Source organism: Hemibagrus wyckioides, linkage group LG25, assembly GCF_019097595.1.
Source record: "Hemibagrus wyckioides isolate EC202008001 linkage group LG25, SWU_Hwy_1.0, whole genome shotgun sequence".
In the NCBI taxonomy this organism is placed as follows: Eukaryota; Metazoa; Chordata; class Actinopteri; order Siluriformes; family Bagridae; genus Hemibagrus; species Hemibagrus wyckioides.
The window spans coordinates 11750224-11770554 of NC_080734.1; the positions used below are offsets into that span (position 1 = coordinate 11750224).

Consider the following 20331-nt stretch of genomic DNA (forward strand, 5'->3'; position numbering starts at 1 on the left):
AAGCTACCTCTTCAGAGGGAGGTTTTTATCACTACAGCAAAAATCATTTTTATTAAACGGTCAAGTAGGATCGTTTAGAAAAAAAAATGATATCGGAAACTTTAAACTTCTTTAAAGCATTATGAGATACAAAATTGATTTAGACACTTAAATGCACAGTAACATTTATTTAATTATTTGTAGACTGTGGCGTAATAATAATAATAATAATAATAATAATAATAATAATAATAATAGAACGGGTGTGTGAAATATTTAATACATGCATTTCTTTAAGAAAATAAATAGGCATTTCTAGAACGAATTTCCCAAACAGTATCGTAATAGTTCACACCTTAAAACTAAGGGGGGGGGTATTCTGTGTTGCTTGTAGGGCTAATTGGGTTTTTGTTTCTTTAATAAATGTGAAGCTCAGGGGACTTGCTTTTGCCTCCGGACTGAAGTCTGATATGGCTCTCTGTGTGTGGTTCTCAGCATGCGCCTGGTGGAAAAAAGTCTGTTTCCACTCATGTCAAAATCATTTGTAATAAACAGCATGTCCCCACCCTGTCAAACAAACAGGCGCTGAAAAAAAGATACCTATCGGCATTTCAGTCTCTTATGGTTGTGTTTTTAGTAAGTTCTTCCACAAAAGTCTTTTAATAAATTCAGACACACGTAGTTTATGCCTGTTGAAACAGAATACACTTTTCAGAAGAGCACAAGTGAATACTGAAAATAGTAAAAGAAATTATGTAGTGAAAATAGAACTTGTACTCGCTATGCTCATGTCTGGGTTCTGTGCTTGGCATGGCTATTTGTCTGCCTCGTGTTTGACAAATGATGAAGCAGTTTGAGAGGGTGGTTATTAGGGGGTTTAGAAGGGGGAAGGTGGTAGGAGGGGGTAAGTGGGGGTATCCCGGACGAAGGCGGAGATGGAGGAGGAGGGAAGCTGGAGCGTTACTGAGCGTTCAGCTCCCGAGGACTGTTTAGTTGAGGGGCCTTGGGCACCGTCGATTTCTTTTTTCAGAAGAGGATTATGGATATCCTGTTCAACACTGAACAGCAACACAGCAGAACTAAAATTCAAAACATTATAACGATACGAGTCATACGATAACGATATAATGACGCACGGCTTCACTTTCTTCTCTATTTGATAAGCTTCAGAAAACAAATATGAAGACATGAAACACCAGTTTTAAAGGTTGACATTCTTTATCTAAAGATTTGAATGAGGTCATAAATCTGCTATTCATCTTCTGTGTCAACGGCATTGGACAGCTGGGCTGAACTTGAGCATCAGAGCTGAAGACGATGACCACCGAAAGCTCTCTGGACTCCACCAGCCCCATGAGGACGGGTTCGGCGTCAAGCGGGATGCATCCCGGAATAATGGACACTTCGACTGGTTCTGAAAGCCAGGCCATAGTGACCAGCAAAGGTAAAAAGAGCAGCTCGGGAATGCGGCGTCCCGAAAAGCCACCCTACTCTTATATTGCGCTCATTGTGATGGCGATCCAGAGCGCACCGACAAAGCGTCTCACTCTGAGCGAGATTTACCAGTTCCTGCAGACGCGGTTTCCTTTCTTCAGAGGCACTTACCAGGGATGGAAGAATTCCGTTCGACACAATTTGTCCCTAAATGAGTGCTTCATTAAGTTGCCCAAAGGCCTGGGGCGCCCTGGAAAAGGCCACTACTGGACCATTGATCCTGCGAGTGAATTTATGTTCGAGGAAGGCTCCTTCCGGCGGAGACCGCGGGGATTTCGGAGAAAATGTGAAGTGCTGAAGCCCATGTACCGCATGATGAATGGCCTCGGGTTCACTTCCGCCATTTTACCCCAAAATTTTGACATGCAACCTCCAACCTGTCATGCTAATGGTTACAACCTAGACGTGATCTCAGGACCAGTGGCTGGTGGCGGGTATGACCCTCTAAAAATTGGCCCCTATGGACACATGGGTAATTGTCCACTTCCGACAAATGGAAACTATGGAGCAAACACCAGTAGTCCAGTCTCCTCTTGTTCAACGGGCAGTTCAATTGACGGGCATTCACAGTATTCTGGGACAGCTCACCACTGGCCTTCTTCTCCTTACCTAAAGCGCACTAGCTCTAGTACAGGGTCCTCTGCACAACAGCAAAGTACATCATCATTATCTTCATCCTATTCGATGGAGCAAGCTTATCTGCAGCCGAGCAACAGACATGGTGCAGACATGACAGGTATATGATCTAAACAATCTTCTTCTTCTTCTTTTTATTTTTATTAATTTATCTACATAAAAACGCATATTACCTAGGCCTACATTATATGCAGTAGTAGAAATTTAGTGTTGGGCAGTTTGTGGGATTTTGATTTTAAAAGTTTGTCATTAAAAAAAAAACATTTGATATATAAAAAAAACTGGTTATAATGTATTTAAGATCATGAAACACGAAACATGATCATCTTTCAATATGCCAGAATATAACCGTTTAAAAAGACTAACCTTACAGTGCGCTTTCTGTTGTCGGATGTCATTCTAGGGGTTACTGAATTTGGGCTATTTATTATTTAAGGTTCTTTCTTCCATTCATTCATTCAAAATCAAATGCAACCTTAAAATGCCACAATTTATATCTCAATTTGTGTCCTGAACCCAGTCCCGAGAGAAATAATAGTGCTTAATATTTTAAAATTTCCGGATATCCTGTAATTGCTGGTAATTACTACGCTGTCAAAATAAGTGTTCATTTTCTGTGCAGGAATTTAAAACAATGCATTTACGTTTGTAGCCCAGATTAATTTACTTTCTTATACTGACAAATTAATTTTTGCACAAAACGACAATTTAAGAGCACGTAACACCATGCCTATGTCTGGTTTTCCACATATTGGTTGTGAGTTCACCTGAACAAAACACAACACAGCCGAGTTGAGTTTTGAAATCTGTTAATAGCGCAAAAATATATTTAGTTGTACACTTGCATTTGTTGTTTGTTTGTTTGCAGTGGACGTATCTTGCTATCAGGCCCATTCCACTCCTGTGGATGAACGAAAAGACTTTGTGTTAAACTTCAGTGGAATCTCAACTCTCCATCCGCCTGCTAGTGGATTTTATTCTCATCACCATCATCATTATCACCAGCAGCAGCACGTTCAGCCGAGTGTACAGCAGGACGTCAAGCCGTGTGTAATGTGAAGGAAACTGATCATATTCACATATCTAGGAACCAGAAGATCCAACACACCCAAGCCAGTCGTGTTTTTTTATTTTTATTTTTATTCTTTGTCTAGTCCATTAGAGTTGAGGCAATGATGTCTATAAGGGTGTATTAGAGGCCCATTCTTTAAACATTCTGTTCTGTTCTCTTCATTCTCTCTTTGGCACATGTTTTTAAGACAGGGGAAACAACAAAATGTGCAGAGCAGGAACTGAGTAAAGATCTAACAAAGATTTATTATCTGAACACGCGTAGTGCTTGCAGAAAACTGTTACAGCTCTCGACACTAATGTCACTTTTGTGTGGAGGAGCTGTGACCACTTTACCGTCTAACTGTCTAACTGTACATAATCAAACGTAGCATATAAAGAAAGGATACATTATTATTATTATTATTATTATTATTATTATTATATAAATCTGACATTAAACATCAAATGATATAATTAAAAAGTATATAAAACTGTACTATTATAATACCAGGTTGATGTAGGCTACATTAGTACGTGTATTACTCGCCTGGTAAGCCAAAGGTGATTTCATCACCCTGTTTTACAACTGTCTATAGAAAGCAATTAAATAAACCAGTAATGAAAAGCTGCAATAACTGTAGAAAATGAAGGCTTTTACTGAAGGAGAATTGTCATGTTTTATCATTTTATCTATAAGATATAACAGGAAAAGGTTCAAATGAAATCCTGGGCTTTTGCAAAAAATGTTTGTGAGATTTTTCTTGCTTCAGAAATGACACAGATTGAAATCCTGGCATTTTGTTCGTATATTTTCGTATTTGAGGTTTGACAATTCACACGAAAGAAGGCCTTGAAGTGAGTCTATGCACATTGAAACAACAGTAACAAACTGTGATGTTGCCCCGCCATCTAGCGGCGAGGTTTTGCCACGGCGCCATCACACATCTATGGATTTTTTTGTCTTTGTTTTCAAAATTGCTAAAACATACAGTTATTATACAGTGCCACATTAGGCCTACATGCCACTGTACATACACAGAATAAATAAATATTAATTATTTAGAAGGAGTGTTTTGTGCGCATTATGGCATGGAATAAACTTGTAGCTTCAGCAAGAGGGCATGCAGGAATGGGCTTAAGTCCAAATTCCTATTGAGCATATAACACCCACCATGCACACCCAGGAGGCACACAATGAAATGAATATTTGGCACAGTGAGTAGAGACCTCCTACACAATCAGTCTGGGGGGGGAAACGTGTGGAAGCAGTTCACCAGAATTAAGTAAGGCTGCTTGTTATTAAGTTAGAATTTGTTATTGTAATTATTAAGTTAGTGTGTGTATTTTTGGTAGCCAAAAGAATGCAATACATAGGAAAAAAAAACACTTTAGATATTATTTTGGAGGAGAAATGGAAATAATACAGTAATGGCAAAGTAGCAAAAATGGGATAGGGTTAGTTTATGTAAAGGCAAGTAATTATGCAACCTAAAATCTTTTTGGGAACTGCATTTTAGTATTTATGAATTGTAATTGCAAAAATAATTGTAAGATCGACAATAAATCCTGATTGTTTTTTATATTATTCAAAAGAGGTAAATCATTGGTGAATAGATAGATAGATAGATAGATAGATAGATAGATAGATAGATAGATAGATAGATAGATAGATAGATAGATAGATAGATAGATAGATATGTTACTGTTATTATTAAGTTAGAATGTGAATTTTTGGTAGTATTTTTGGTAGCCAAAAGAATGCACACTACATAGCAGAAAAAAACAGTGATAATATTTTAGATATTATTTTGGAGGAGAAATGGAAATAATACAGTAATGGCAAAGTAGCAAAAATAGGGTTATCTAAAATCTTTTTGGGAACTGAAAAACTCTTACCTCTTTGGAGAACAGATGAAGAATCCTATCTGTTATAGTCTATGCTGATAAATCGCATGCAAAGAATTAAGTATAAAGGTTTGGAAGTTAATAAATAATAAATCTGAATATGATTTCAGCCATAGCACATTATTTTTTGGTCACACTCATTCACATGGAACGTTAGGTCACATTTGCAGCTTGGACCTTGGGCAATATTACACTGCCGCCTTGTGTTAAACAGTTGTAACAAAATCATGTCAGTCAATCTTTATTCCCAGCACATTCGAAGACAAGAAATGTCCGCCAAAGGTCTGTACAATAAATAGTTAATCAAAGTTAAGAAAGGTTACCTAGTTAACATAATTAAACCAATCGTTTTCAAGTGAGAAATATAACCTGTAACTGTATAACCACCATATACAGAGCAAATAGACTGTAATTACTTCTTTTTCAAATCTTAAAAGTGGCTTCTGAAGGAGGACGCTCATGTCAAAATAAGGTATAGCAGATCACAGAGCCGTTTTCTTCCAAGACAGACTAGCCTTCTATTCTGCTACTCACACACCTGAACTTAGACAAGTGTTTTTTAACTCCAGCCATGGAGAACAAACGCCTGCATGTTTTGACAATTTTCCCTATAGAACTGGAGTTGAACACCTCTGTCTAAAATTACCTATACATGGACATCATCAGCGATAATATAAAGAAAAAATGAGAGGGGGGACGGAGGAAGTAAAGGAAATTACACAGAGTATGTATTTAAGGGGGAAACTAGGTTTATACAAAAAGATGAAGAGCCTAATATGAATTTATGAATGATTTATGAACTGTAATTTCCAAAATCATTTTAAGATCGACAATAATCCTGTTTGTTTTATATATTATTCAAAAGAGGTACATGTTATGTGAATATATATAGGCCAACCAAAGCCAGAAAACTGCTTCATGAAAAGTACCTAGAAGTTTAGACTGAAATCAAAATGATGAAATGAAATAGAAAATAATGTGGACATAAAAATACTACATTAACACGAGAAGATTTCTCCGATCTTCTGGGTTTTCAGGATTGTTACACGAAAACTTGAGAAAAGTCCAGAAGCCGTTACTTCGGGGGAAAAAACTATTACTCAAATTCATAATGCAATTCATGTCACTTAAAATATTTTCACCTTATTCAAAATCTTAACATTACATTATAACCTTTTTATTTCAATACATTCTCTCATTTATTAAAATGTCTATAGATACCGCCCCCCCCACACACACACTTATTAGGAGACGATTCTAACATGATCATTAATTTAATGCATAAAGAATTATATTAATTGCTTTCTTATATTCTTTTTGAAATTGTACTGGGGTTTGAGCCACATATCCAGATACCCAGCTCTCCAGCGATTCGTAATCATTAACATGGTACATGAGTGTCTTATAAACAGATTTCAATTAGGCAGAAGTCGCATGATTACTAGGTGATTAATAACGGGTTTGATTAAAAACAAATGGCATCTGTATATCCGCTTTTTACATTTTTACATAAATCATCTGTTTTCAATATTGCTTAAATTAATCATTACACACGCCACGAGGGGGCAGCCAATGACAGAGCGCAATGCGTAGCACTTGACTAATCAATTTCTTGTTCAGTAAAAGCACATATTTTTAAACACTCAGTAGCTTACAAAATATATACTGGGGAAAGTGTAGGGTACCAAGACGATAGAGATTATGTTGAAGATGATCTGATGGAGCTGAAGAATCAAGAACCAATTGTACAAAGCTAATTAAATATTTTAGTAGCTTTATGGTGCTCTCTCTCTCTCTCTCTCTCTCTCTCTCTCTCATTACATTTAATAATAAATAAATACATGCTTAGCACTAAGTATTAGTATTAGAGAAGCATTAGAGCAATATTAGACAGCAGTATTAGATATCATACCGCTTAATTTATTCGTTACTAGAATAAATAAAGCTGCAATCTCTTTAAAAAAATGTTTGCCATTTTCCGGTGATGCTGCTTGACAAATGCTCCACTATCAACTAATGTACATTTAATAACTATATCCACCTTCAAATGCATTGAAAGCAATTTATAATTAGGTGCATTTTAAAATATTAAAAACAGTTCAAAGGAAATCCATCCTCCTTTGGCAGACACTGGGCGCTGGTTGGTAATTACAGCTACAGCTGTATAAGTAAAATATATGGAATATATAAAGGATATTTTGGTATGATAAAATGTGAACAGGAGTTTTAATACTGCAGCTGGACGGCATGTGTGAAATTAGCTCTAGACAAAAACATACGCCGTTTCTTCCCACACACTGTGCTTAAAACTTCTGCCATCTCACACTTTCCCTCTGATCAGTTAAACTGGGCTGGGACTGGGAATACATAAACACGCACATCAGTTTGGGAATCCTTCTAAACAGTATATTATCCAAGCTGTCGAATTTTATCGTTCTAATATAGTAATCTTTTTTTCTTCTTTTTTTTTTTGCGCGCGCATGAACTGTTTTGGTGTATGCATGCCTTCAAACTCAATTAAGTATCCTGCCTCCCTGGACTGGGTGAAAAGTGCTTCGATCCTGCGACTCCATAAACAGCTCTGAACGCCCATTGGACACGGGCTGCTCTCTGGGAGGAGCACTCACACAGCCAAAAAGCCAGAATTATGTTTTCGGTCCAAAAGGTTTCACTGAAGTGACGGAAAGTGCGGGAAGTTCATAAGTTTGTCTCTTTTCAATGACTGATAGACGTTTCATTTTTTTTAACGCGACGCACGACTGACAATCCGCGCAGGTAATCTCTTGTCTACAAACTTTCTAGAAACAAACAGCTGAAGTAAGAGTGGACACTGAACTTTTGGATGTTTTGAGTGAATCTAGAACGTGATACGGAGAAAAGCTGGGAGAACTCTGGCCAAGTCCGCGCCCTAGTACCGTGAAGTGAGGGGCACAATGCACGCGCGCTACCCCGCGTCTAGCCCTAGTTCTCTGGGCGTTGTTCCCTACATCGCGGGCGATCAGGGGTACTACCGGGCTGCCAACGGCGCTGGCTATACGGGCATCCCGGCACCAATGAGCATGTACTCTCACGCAGCGCACGAGCAGTACCCCGGAGGCATGGCTCGCGCCTATGGCCCATATGCGACCACTCAGCAACCCAAGGAGATGGTCAAGCCACCATACAGCTACATCGCACTGATAACAATGGCCATCCAAAATTCTGCGGATAAAAGAGTCACGCTGAACGGGATCTACCAATTCATCATGGAGCGCTTCCCGTTTTATCGGGAGAACAAGCAAGGCTGGCAGAACAGCATTCGGCACAATTTGTCGCTCAATGAGTGCTTCGTCAAGGTGCCCCGCGACGACAAGAAGCCGGGGAAAGGCAGCTACTGGACTCTCGACCCAGATTCTTACAACATGTTCGAAAACGGCAGCTTTCTGCGCCGGCGGCGCCGCTTCAAGAAGAAGGACGCAATAAAAGAGAGAGAGGAGCGCGAAATACAAGGCAAGGAGGCCCGGGCCCAGGCTCGTGAAGCTCAGCAGCCGGTCAAACTCCGGGATATAAAGATGGAGAATGGAGCTTGCACACCTCCGCGCTCTGGCACCCCAGCCCTTGGTTCCGTGACTAAAACGGAGAGCCCGGACAGCAGCAGCGTGGCCGTGTGCGACGGGAGCCCACAGACGCAAACGACACAACAGGCCTTTAGCATGGATAACATAATCGCAGGGCTACGCGGGTCACCGCCGCAGGCTGCCGAGTTACCCGCCTCGCGTGCTGCTTTACCGAGCTCCGTGCCTCTTGCTTACTCGCCCCCCACACAACCGGCGCACTATAGTCCTCCCTGTGGCCAGCCGGCCGTCTACCAGTGCGACATGTATGCTGGTGACCGCGGGCACGGGAATGAAGCTTTACCGGATTACACGAGCGCAACAAGCGCAGCCGCGTCCTCTCACGCGACCCTGAGTTCGAGCCAAGAGAACCCGCACGTGCAACAGAGTCGACTCGCACCGTGGTACCTCAATCAGAGCGCAGAAGTGGCGCAACTAGGCGCAAGCTTTGGAGCACAACAACCAAGCTTTCACGCGGCGTTCGAGGCACAGCGGCTCGCGCTCAACTCCTCACCGGCGGCCGGAAGCGACGGAGGCTGTCAGACACCTTTCTCCTCCAGCCAGCCACTGTACCGGGCCTCGGGAACTTTCGTCTACGACTGTAGCAAGTTCTGACCAAAATCATATGAGCCAAAATGCACATTTAAATTGGCCCACAGACTTGCATTTTTATTCCAGTTTAAATAATTTAATGCAAAGCTTTGAGCCAAAGAGCGGTGAGTAGGGAAGGCTAAAGCAACTCCGGACTGAAAGGCCTGAAAAGGCGTGTAAGATTTCGATTTTCCGGACATGCCTTTTGTAAGACTTTATATCACTAGATTAATTTATTTCATTAAGAATTAGATGAACCAACTTTCAACCAAATGTTAATCTTATTTATATGATACAAAACGGAACCTAACTGTGTACAAAATCTGCGATTTTTTTAAAAAATACTCGAAATATATTATTTGTTAAATAAATTCATTTTCTGTCTAAGTATAACGATCGAGTGATTTATCGGCTTTGCTTTCTTACAACCTGCAGTAGCGCGCCGAAAAGGTTGTATTGTGCATACATTGTGTTTTACACTATTTACAAATTTCATGTTTCAGGCCTTTTATCAGCTGCACCACAACAGGCGAGATAAAATGCAATAGAATAGAAGCGTTACTCTATTATATTATTATTATTGTTTAATAATAATATACATTATTATAATTATTATTTAATAATTTTATAATAATTATTGCTTTTTACATAAAGTCATGGCACTAGCACAAAACTCCTCATAAAGCAACGGGGGGTTTACAGCAGAAGTTAACTATTATTGTTATTATTATTATGATTAGGATTATTATTAATAATAGATTCGTTTAGACAGGTTTTTATTACTCAACCTTACTCTTACCACCACCACCACTAATAATAATACTGCTACTAATAACAACAACAACAACAACAACAACAATAATAATAATAATAATAATAATCCCTCTAGATCAGTTTATTTCATTTCAATTCTTTATTTATTGTATACAGGCTAAATAAATTACCAGGCCCAGTCAAGCTCCAAAATATTTTTTGATATTGGTATGACTCACAAAACAAGCAAAGGTGAAGTTTCCATGTTACTAGTGGCATGTCTCCAAGTACCAAATGTACATTCAAAGCATAACACTGCAGATTAGCATCTGTCTAAAATCATCTTTAAAATATTTTAATTAGCTGAAAATGTACGTAAAGCGACGGTCAAACTCGCTTAGGCTCGTGTTAACTAGGGTTAAACAAGGCACGTGTGCAAAACTGAAAATTGTAGTGATATCTTACGAATTCCTGCCGAATCACCAAACCACCGCATTTTTCTTATGTGGGGATTGAATGCAATTAGCCCAATCAAATGACTGCGTTTAGACGGTGTCTATTTTTAGCATCACGGCCCAACGCAGATGCTCTGCGCCCTGTGGTCACATCTGAACTTCATATTTGTGTTATTTAACAAACTTTAAACAAACCGTGACCTGCAAAAATAGGCTGCGATTACATGCTAAGCACATGTAATTGGACAACATCAATAGCGAATGCAATTCCGTTATATCCGACCGCAAAGAAACCCAGAGGAGTCTGAGGCACCGTGGCTTATGAACTCGGCGTCAAGTGCTTTTTCCGCACGAGTGCGAACGTGGACGTTTGGATGCTGTTAAAACGTGTAATCGGCCAAGTAATTTATGGAGAGTCTCCATAGATTAATGAGACAAATGAAAGAACAAGAAAGATAGATTCAACTAAATATTTTGTGTTTTGTTTTGTTTTTTGTTTCACGTGTTTGCACAGACCTGAGTCTGCAAAGACCAAATGCAATGCAGGTGAGAGAGAGGGCAGTGATGAGGGCTTGTGGCAGTGAAAAGTGTCTTTGTTGTGATCGTTTGAGAGTTTTAGGCCTGACTTAAGCACGAGGGGAATACGACACCGTGGAGAGGGCCCTACGGTAGTTAACGTGCCAAACGCTCTTAAGTCACATGCTCGCTCACAAACAGGCCTGTATATGAGTGCAGTCTGACGTTTCCTCATTTTTAATCCAGGTAAAGGAATTTAGAGACAACTTTTAAGCATTAGTATGTTTGTTAGTTTAGATAATAAAATATTTAAAAGGAACTTTTAGACTGAGCAGCTGGAAACCTCGCGCTTTGCACTTCAGAGACATAACGCGCAGTGTAAAAATCCACGTTACATTACTTTCATTTTATAACAAAATGCTCTTATGATTCAGAAAACACAATCTCACCAAACAGATTATTGCCTAACGTTTGACAAGCCTTGCCACATCTTCAGATGGTTCACAAATGTGTAAGAAAGCGACGTTTATAATTCACGTTGACTAACCTTAGGATAACCCAATTTATTTGTTTATTTAGTTTTCTGTAAAACATTTCAAGGAGTTAATCGTATAAATTCAATTTTATATAAATAGGTTTGAGAACATAACCACTGGCTTTTTTACAATACTTTTTGAGAGCTCTTGCCGTGGAAGATGTGAACACTGCATGTAGGATATGTTCTCCCACACCTGGTGTTAAAAAAGCACCAATTACACATGAAAATAAGCTGTAGAACATCAGCAAATATTTTCTCGCAATAAAACTTTTTTTGGTTACAAGATGGTTTAAGAAAAAATAGTAGTATACACTAGTGAATACAGTCGCCGTGGTTAAAAATTAAATAACGGTTTGTTTGATTGTTTATTATTATACCCAGAACTAACAATATTAAAGAAGCATGCGTTCACATATACCTTTACGCAGAGATAGATAGACAGACAGACAAAAAGATAGATAGATAGATAGATAGATAGATAGATAGATAGATAGATAGATAGATAGATAGATAGATAGATAGATGGATGGATGGATAGATAAAAATGCATGTTATCTAATTTAAATTTTGTAACTGATTCAGGGGGCATGTCACGTTTTCTTACGATTTATATTTAAATATTACACGATTAAGTCATTAGAAATGTGGTGCAACTTCCGAGGCTACAAAACCGGTTTAAAATCAATAAACCAATGTGAAAACAAATATGTATTATATATAAGTTAATATCGGGGAGGAGAAAACCATAATTTCTCAGACTACTTATAAACATTTCTTTAGGCTGGACATTACTGTTACTTGATTTCAGTAAGTGCTAAAGTGATGATTAATTTGATCATATTTAGGATTAGGATCATTTAAGAACAGTGCGTTACCTGGGTCTCTTTAAACCGTTTTGGTCAATCTGACATTAGGAGAGAAAAACTTTTAAGCCTGAATAATCCGTTTGGCGCTTTAGAGAAGGCCAAAAAAGAAGAAGAAAAAAGCCAACTTTTGACTAACATCCGTTGGTCGCTTTTCGTTAATTAATAAATTAATTAATTTAATCGTTTATATTATAGTTTCTCGTTTTAATTTAATTGATTTTCCCTGTTTTTCTTCGTTTTTTCGTATTTTCGCCTGCAACTATATGTTCATAATTGGCATACTGAATTTGATTCTATTTTTTCTCTCTCTCTCTCTCTTTATGTGTTTGTGCGTACAATCTCAGTAGGTGGTATGTCCTTGAGCATGCGTGGGTGTTTTAAACGCCAAGACACATTTTGCCATATTTCGCATAATATTTCTTATGTAGCCTATGTCTGACAGTTTGGCTTAACGAACTATCGATTTGGTTTCATACGTATTAGAATTCACTGTCATGTGTCCAAGCTCTTGGACTGACACACAGGGTAACCATACAGACCCTATGAACACGCTCTGTTCTGCTTTGTGGCCCCTTGCACCTGTGTGTGTGTGTGTGTGTGTGTGTGTTGCAGAGTGAACACAGTAGATTACCGCTGGGTTTTTTGCCGTCTGCTTCTAATCAGGCCTGCACACGCCGACTCTATGCTTTAAATCGGTAACTTAAACTGAACCCTACAGGCTCGGGGTGCCGTCAGAAGCCCATAAGCCCTTGCCCTTCTAATGGAAGAGATTCAAACTCCAATTTTCCAAAAAAAAAAAAAAAAAATGCTGATGTGAAACGCCTCTTCCAAGAACTTGGAGTGCGAGTCTCTTGAGAGACACACCATTTAGGAAACGTGCTATTAGTCTACCCACTTATTACTACACAGTTGGATGCAAAAGTCTGAACACCCTTAGGACAAAATAAAGAACATTCAGAAATTGGTTTTCAACGATGACATTTGGTGTGCTGGGTCTTACAGATGTTCATTCGTTATTGCAAGTAGTTTATTAAAGATGGCTACATGATGTATGCATGTGATATTTTAGGCAATGCTGTCCATATTGAAAATATCTAAAAGCGTTTAAGCTCACTTTCTCAATGCGATATTAACATTGTATAGCAACTTTTTAAATATATATTTTTCTGTTATAAATTTTCTACCTTTTTTTTTTAACAGACATTTTTTTTAACAGGCTTTCTGTTTTCTTTTTTCCTCCAAGAAACTGAGTGATATAAACGGTTCTGCTTAAATTCGTTTTAATTTATAGCAGATATAGGCTTTATGCAAAACAACATAGTCATGTAAACAGAAAACAAGCGATCACGAAGCTGTTTGCGTGGAAAAACAGCGGCATGTTTATACTGTTTAGTCTTTGGGGAACTGAAGCCGTTAGGTTATCCTTATGGCTCTCTGTGCAAGGTAGTACAAGGTGTCCGAAAAGACAGAAATATATGCTAATGGGAAAATAGGATATAGGAATATAGAAATATACTGAGCAAAATACGAAAAAACATTATAGATCGGTCGAAAAATGCGTAGAAGAACGAGTATGTTGTAAATAAAAAATTTTCATAAAAGTAGGCCAACATGCAGTTTTACTCTCTTTGGTTCCTAACATGTCGGATGCCCAGAAACATATCAACCATTTGTCGCTGTGATGTTACTCTAAGGTATACGGGTTCTCAAATATTTTGCAACCAGTCGCCTCTTTAATTGTGAAACAAATTTCACGGAATTTCGTAAAGCAGTTTTTAAATAAAAGTAAAACTAAAGTAAAAAAACAACTATTTAAAAATCTGCTGATTTTTTCAGTGTACAGATATATTTGATTTATTTATCAGAGACATATAGTTTTATTTAATCCCTTGCCTGGGTTTTCGACTGACAGAACACATTAAGCTCAAGCTGAACATATTTAGGCCTACTTTTTTTTTTGAGTTTTTGGTTAAAACTATTCAATTCTGTGTATCTTTAGATAGAGAGACATGGATCTAGTGCATGTTTAAAACCAATATGTACAGTGTGTTTTCTATACACAATTAGATTCAAAGCACCGCCTTTATACCACCAAGGTGCATGTAAATTATTTTATCACTGCATCAGAACTGTACCTGTATAATAATTTTTTGACATTATTAGGCTCGAGCATCTGGAGGTGCAAACCACAGGTCCTAATGCTACGTCCAAAAGCAGAACCAGCGTTTGACAGCCTACTATTTAGTGCGGTAGTGTGCGGTTTTGGACGTAGCTCAAGCGGACACGCATTTCCTTCAGAATACAAGGGCGTGATTGTGCTCAAAGGCAGGCAGGGGAGCACGCAGGGGAAAACGACGAAGCTCGGTGACCCTCCGGTAACCCGAGAACACTGGCACGAGCCATGGTTTGACGCCTTCAGTCCTAAATGTACTGCTCCAAAAGCCAGCCACAAAAATTGGAAAATTGTTATTAAAAAAAAAAAAAAAAAAAAAAACCTTCAGTGTACAGTATAGTTACTCGTTTTACTCCTTTGGGGAAACCCTTATAGATTCCCTATGGCTAACCCTACAACAGAGCGTTGTCTCTTAGAGAGGAGCCCTTTAAGAACGCAATCCTTCACTATTCCAAATAACCTTTCAGGTTCTGTTTCGTGTGTGGACTGTGGCCTAAATCTTAAAGAACAATTGAATTATGGTAAGGGGGTGTGGTTTAAATGAATAATTTCTTTTTTTCTAATTTGGAAATAGATCCAACTTAGTTCTTTCTATCACGGACATTTTTCAATAAAAATATAATAACTATAGGACTGCTCTTGAAATAAATGTAGGTAAATCTTTGATTTTGTTTTAATGTAGAAATATTTGCAGACTTGTTCTCAGTTTCCTTATTAAAGTGCCACTAGGCATGTAATTACAACTAAAAATTAATCTTACGTGGAATGATAAATGATAAATGATAAATGATGGCTCTTGCCATTTTAGAATGTAAGCCTTTTAAAATATCCCAGTAGGGAATAAAAATACAATTAATAAATCGTGCCATGTCATTCTATTATTCCAAATATCTACATAACTATATAGATAGAAAACTTTCTGAGAATCAGCTAGTAAACTATTCGGAGCCGGCGTTTCGTGTCATTCTTGATTTTCTTTCTTTAGAGAAATGTATCTTATATAGCCATCACTCTAAAGTCCGAATATATGTTTTTAATTGGTTGATTAAACTGACCTCTACATGCTCGAGGTGCCGTCAGAAGCCCATGCCCTTCTAATTGAGGAGATTCAATTTGACATAAAATAAGAAGGAAATAAATAAATGCTGATGGCATCATACTCATGTCTGCAACGCAACTCTAAGAATGCCACAAATATATTTGCATATTACTTTATCTCAGGTCTGTATTGTAATATAATAACCTTACATATGTCTAGCAGAACATCCAGCATCAGCTTTATGCAAGTTAGTGATGACGCGACAAATCCATTCCATTGGCTCGAGTAATTTCCTCCTGACCAATCACATGACGCGCATGTTTTTATTTCCCTTTCCCAGCATAATTAGCTCTTATGCACTGATTGACTCAAAAGGAAAACGTACATCTGTGCTTTTCTTCTTATCCCGTTATTTCATCTTACATATTATTAAACGTGTAAAGATGCATCATCAATAAAAAAAAAAATAAAGCTTGGACGTAAGCAGCAGAGATCACTGGTAATTCAGGAGAGTGTTTGTACAGTACAGTTAGCTTCCACTGCTAATCTGCTAATAGCTGACACGAAGCTCGGCATTTAACATGCAAATAAGACAAGCAGTTTCCACAGGGATTAATTCGTTATTTAATTTAACTAGTTGAACTGTTTAACTACAGTGGCGCCTCTACTAAGTGTATGGAGTTAGTACAGTTAGCTGACGCTGCTAATCTTCCAATTAAATTTGGTTTGTTTAGCATTTTTCAACAGTTGGCATGGTCATTAAGCGGCTTTGCAGAAATATACAAATATATTAATAATGGATATCATTTTTCAAATTATAAATGCATCCGTAATGAGCAAGCCATAGGCGACAGTGGTAAGAAAAAAGTGCCTAAGACGATATGTGGAACCAGACTTAAAAGAAACCCAGCAACAACAAACCTGTAAATCAAATAATAATCAAAAAATAAATCATGCAATGCCATATACTGTATTAAAACTAATACTTAAAAATAAACTATACATTTTGAATAACCTTTTTCCATCAGAACTGATCACACTGGAAAGAAGCACAAGAGAAAAGGGACTCTCTCAGTACCTTCTTTATCCTGGTCAGGGTTGCAGTAGATCTGGGGTCTATCCTGGGAACAGTCAGTGTGTGTGTGTGAAATGGGAATACATCACATATGGGATTCCAGTCTCTCACAGGCCACCATGCATTCACACCTAGTGGCAATTTATCTTAGCCACTCCACCTATTGGCATGTTTTATGTGAGGTGGGAGGAAACCCATTTGGAAATGGGAGAAGCTCCACACTGACAGCAATCTGAAATCATGATGGAACCCAGGACTGAATCCTGGAGCCATGATTCACTGTGGCATTCTGGAAGCAGTAGAGTATATTTACATACACTATATGGCCAAAAGTATGCAGACACCTGCTCATATCCTGTAAGTGTTTGTTGGCTGAACATCACATTCTAATGTTGCCCCTCCTACCTTTGCTGATATACTAACCTCCACTCTTCTGGGAAGGCTTCCCATTAGATTTTGGAGTGTTGCTGTGGAAAAGTGTGTTCATTCAGCCACAAGAGCATTAGGGAGGTCAGGGGTGTAGTCACGTTCCAGTTGCTCCAAAAGGTGTTCATTTAGGTTGAGGTCAGGACCCATGTAGGACACTCATGTTTGTCCACTCCAAACCTTGCAAACCATTTCCTCATGGACTTCACTTTGTGTACAGGGATACTGTCATGCTGGAACATGTTTGGGCCTCTTAGTTCTAATGAACAGAAATCCTTAAACAACAGCATCCAAATTCTAGGCATTCTAGACTATTTGTGTGCTTCCTTTTTTGGTGGCAACAGTTTGAGGAAGGACCATATGTAAGTGTAATGGTCACTTTTGTTAATGTAGTGTATTTATTCAATATATTTAAATGTAAATGAGTCAAATAATCAGCAATGAACTGCATTACATTGCTATCAAATCTGTTCATTATTAACGTTAACCAAAAACTACACAAATATTGCTGTTGATTAGATAAAAAACAATAATAATAAGAGATATAATTCTGGATATGATCTGAAACCCCTTTTAATAAACAAAGCCAAGATAAAATAATAAACATGTAATTTAAATAAAAAACAAACAAACTATTAAATATGGAAGATGGCATGATTAAACATGTTTAAAATCATTCAAACAATTTTCAAGGATGGTTTTCAGCATATATTAAGTCTCTATATAGATTTTTCGCTGAAATCCAATGTTTATCTAGAAAATCATCCCACTGTAAAATGCTATAAAACTATAATTTCATTACACATGTGCACACACCCTCACCGCAATTATAACAGTAATAAGAAAGCATATAAAACTGGATTAAAACAACAACAAAACAAACTTATAGTAAAAAAAAAAAAAAATGCTAAACGTCCCAGCACATATATTCATGCATGTGATTAGACATATAACAGTATTAAAGGAACGTGGAATGTCAAAAGCAGCATTCAGTCTTTCTGAATCTAGAGGAACTGCAGGCAGAACTGAGTTCTTGGAACAGAAAGAAAAAAAAAAGACTAGAGCATGTTCCTTCTTGGGCACACACACAGGTCCATGGTATGTAGATGTGCTGCTAGCGTGTGGGCTCATGCATTTGGGTTGCTTCTCATGAGCTCAATATCAGCATCCACCATCTCCTTAACAAGCTCCTGTTGAACATCACACAGTCAGAATCAGGGTCGGTTTTTCTCAGACGTGGAAAACTGAATTAAATTGGTTTGAATTCTCACCTCGAAGGTCACTTGTGGCTTCCAGCCAAGTTTTTCCAGCGCTTTAGTGCTGTCTCCCTGCAGATAATCCTAAAGACAGAGCGAAAGAGTTGAACTTCTCTCCTCCCATATTAATTTTTATCCTCCCATACTTTACAACCCTAGACTTTACAACCCTACAACTCCTTCTCTCTATTCCTCAAGCACACACACATGTATGCATGTGTACACACACACACACACACACACACACACACACACACACACACACACACACACACACTGGTGTCAGGCTTGGTATCTCTTGGGGCAGGTGAGGGCAAAGGCAAGCCATCTATCCAACATGCCCCCCCCCCCATCCTCTTGCCCAGTGACGGAGCATGATGGATTATGGGACTTGAATGGCCAATCTCATGCTCTCTGTTTCCTTTTTTCCCTTTTTTGCCCTTTTCCTTCAGAGACAGAGTGAGAAATGGGTTTTTAGTGGAGATTCTCAGGGTGCCAGCTTAAAGAGTTTGAGAAGCCTTTATGGCTGATCTGATTACACTGAAGCGCTAAGGAACCGGAACACAAACACACTCACACACACATTAATAGCACTTTTGTGAAGTCCAGTTTAACACACCCTCATTTGTGAACCATAACCAGTGTGATTATAAAGCAAATGTTTAAAATGAGTCTGGATTTGTATATTATATGTTTCCTCTAATTTGCTCTATCCTTTGTTTGGCTGTGTTAGTATCTATTTGTTTTTTTAATTTAATTTTGTTTGAAATTTCAGTTTTATGGACAGACATAAAAGTTGTTTTTTGAATGTATTTTTCCATTGTAAAACAAAAAAGCTTAAAATGTTAAATATTAGCACACTAAACTTTAGTTAGACAAATGTTATAATGCAGAAAATGACATTTTAGGGATTAAATCACATTAATTCATTTCTTTTAAAGAACTTTGGTATTATTTCTATTTTCCATTAGCTGAAGATTTTGTTTTTAATTGAATATAATCCAGTTATACCATTTTAATTTCAGGCCAAAAATGTTTACTGCAGTTTTAGCTTTTACTATACAACAGCTCAGCTTCTTTTTATACTAATTTTAGCATCTGAAAAGTAAAGAAAATTTTAATTACATACAGATAAATCTTTGAAACTGTCGACAAAAAACAGCATTCATTTATCAAGTACCTGAAAGAGCATTAAACTATCAGACCCAAGGCATGTATTAAAGAAGTGTATTAATCATAATTAGGATTTACTGACAGCTAAATGAATCTCAGCTGGTTTGGTCACTCACTGAGTTCAGCAAATATCCCATAATTCCTAAGAGATATATATTCAGTGAAAAAGATTCAAGGGGAAAAAAAGGTGCATGTTAATTCATGTTGCTGTCAGATGATGAAACCGAACAATGGTGTGTGTGTGTGTGTGTGTGTGTGAGCAATATATGGAGTTTTAGCTCTGTGAATGTAAATGCTGTGACGTCTACAGAAACTACAGCATGACTGAATGGACAAGATGAAATAAAATGTGCTTGTGAAACAAATAAGAGTTAATAGAACCGGACAACTCATCACAGAACGTGGGTGTGAGCATACTTCAATTGAGAAAGGTGTGTGAGGAGTATAGGTGTGTGAGTACAAAAGTCATAAATCACAATCATACACACCCAGAGCTGTAGTGCAAGCTTCTAATCTGCTATCAGTATCGAAATGATCTGAGAAAGTATTGTTGTTGCCAGTGTATTAATTGAACGCAAACAACATAAATCTGTATTGCCATCAGAATGGATTTTTACAGTGACTCAATGAAAAGGTGGTGCGCGTTGAGACATGAGAGTTAAGAAACCCGGCTTAACATCTACACACACGTTCTGATCAACACTGTTTCTTCTGTGAGTGAGATGACGGAATCAAATCCTATTGAATTTGCTCTGTCACTCTGTGTTCTGACTGACCCGACACACTGTATATTTATAGCTTGATAGAATA

At 38.0% G+C, this 20331-nt stretch overlaps 3 protein-coding genes across 4 annotated transcripts in view; 2 read left to right on the forward strand and 1 right to left on the reverse strand.

Moving 5' to 3' along the window:
- The first annotated feature begins 938 nt into the window (after positions 1-938).
- foxf2b (forkhead box F2b) lies at positions 939-7381 on the forward strand. The gene is made up of 2 exons (XM_058379704.1): positions 939-2209; positions 2978-7381. Exons 1-2 carry the CDS (start codon positions 1297-1299, stop codon positions 3166-3168), a joined length of 1104 nt encoding a protein of 367 aa, XP_058235687.1. The 5' UTR covers positions 939-1296; the 3' UTR covers positions 3169-7381.
- Positions 7382-7725: 344 nt separating this feature from the next.
- foxc1b (forkhead box C1b) lies at positions 7726-9624 on the forward strand. The gene has a single exon (XM_058379703.1). The coding sequence runs from the start codon at positions 8001-8003 to the stop codon at positions 9273-9275; it is 1275 nt and encodes a 424-aa protein (XP_058235686.1). The 5' UTR covers positions 7726-8000; the 3' UTR covers positions 9276-9624.
- An 8023-nt stretch (positions 9625-17647) lies between these two features.
- Positions 17648-20331, reverse strand: part of gmds (GDP-mannose 4,6-dehydratase) — a 76386-nt gene continuing 73702 nt past the window's right edge. For both annotated transcript variants that reach the window (XM_058379325.1, XM_058379324.1), the window contains 2 exons: positions 18364-18432; positions 17648-18282 (listed from right to left, as the gene is read on the reverse strand). In XM_058379325.1, coding sequence (XP_058235308.1) covers positions 18220-18282; positions 18364-18432 — 132 coding nt within the window. In that variant the 3' untranslated portion in view covers positions 17648-18219. The remainder of the gene's footprint in view (positions 18283-18363; positions 18433-20331) is intronic.

Coding starts and splice junctions, on each gene's coding strand:
- foxf2b (XM_058379704.1), top strand. CDS start 1,297: ATGACCACCGAAAGCTCTCTGGACTCCACCAGCCCCATGAGGACGGGT. Junction 2,210..2,977: donor ACATGGTGCAGACATGACAG/GTATATGATCTA, acceptor GTTTGTTTGCAG/TGGACGTATCTTGCTATCAG.
- foxc1b (XM_058379703.1), top strand. CDS start 8,001: ATGCACGCGCGCTACCCCGCGTCTAGCCCTAGTTCTCTGGGCGTTGTT.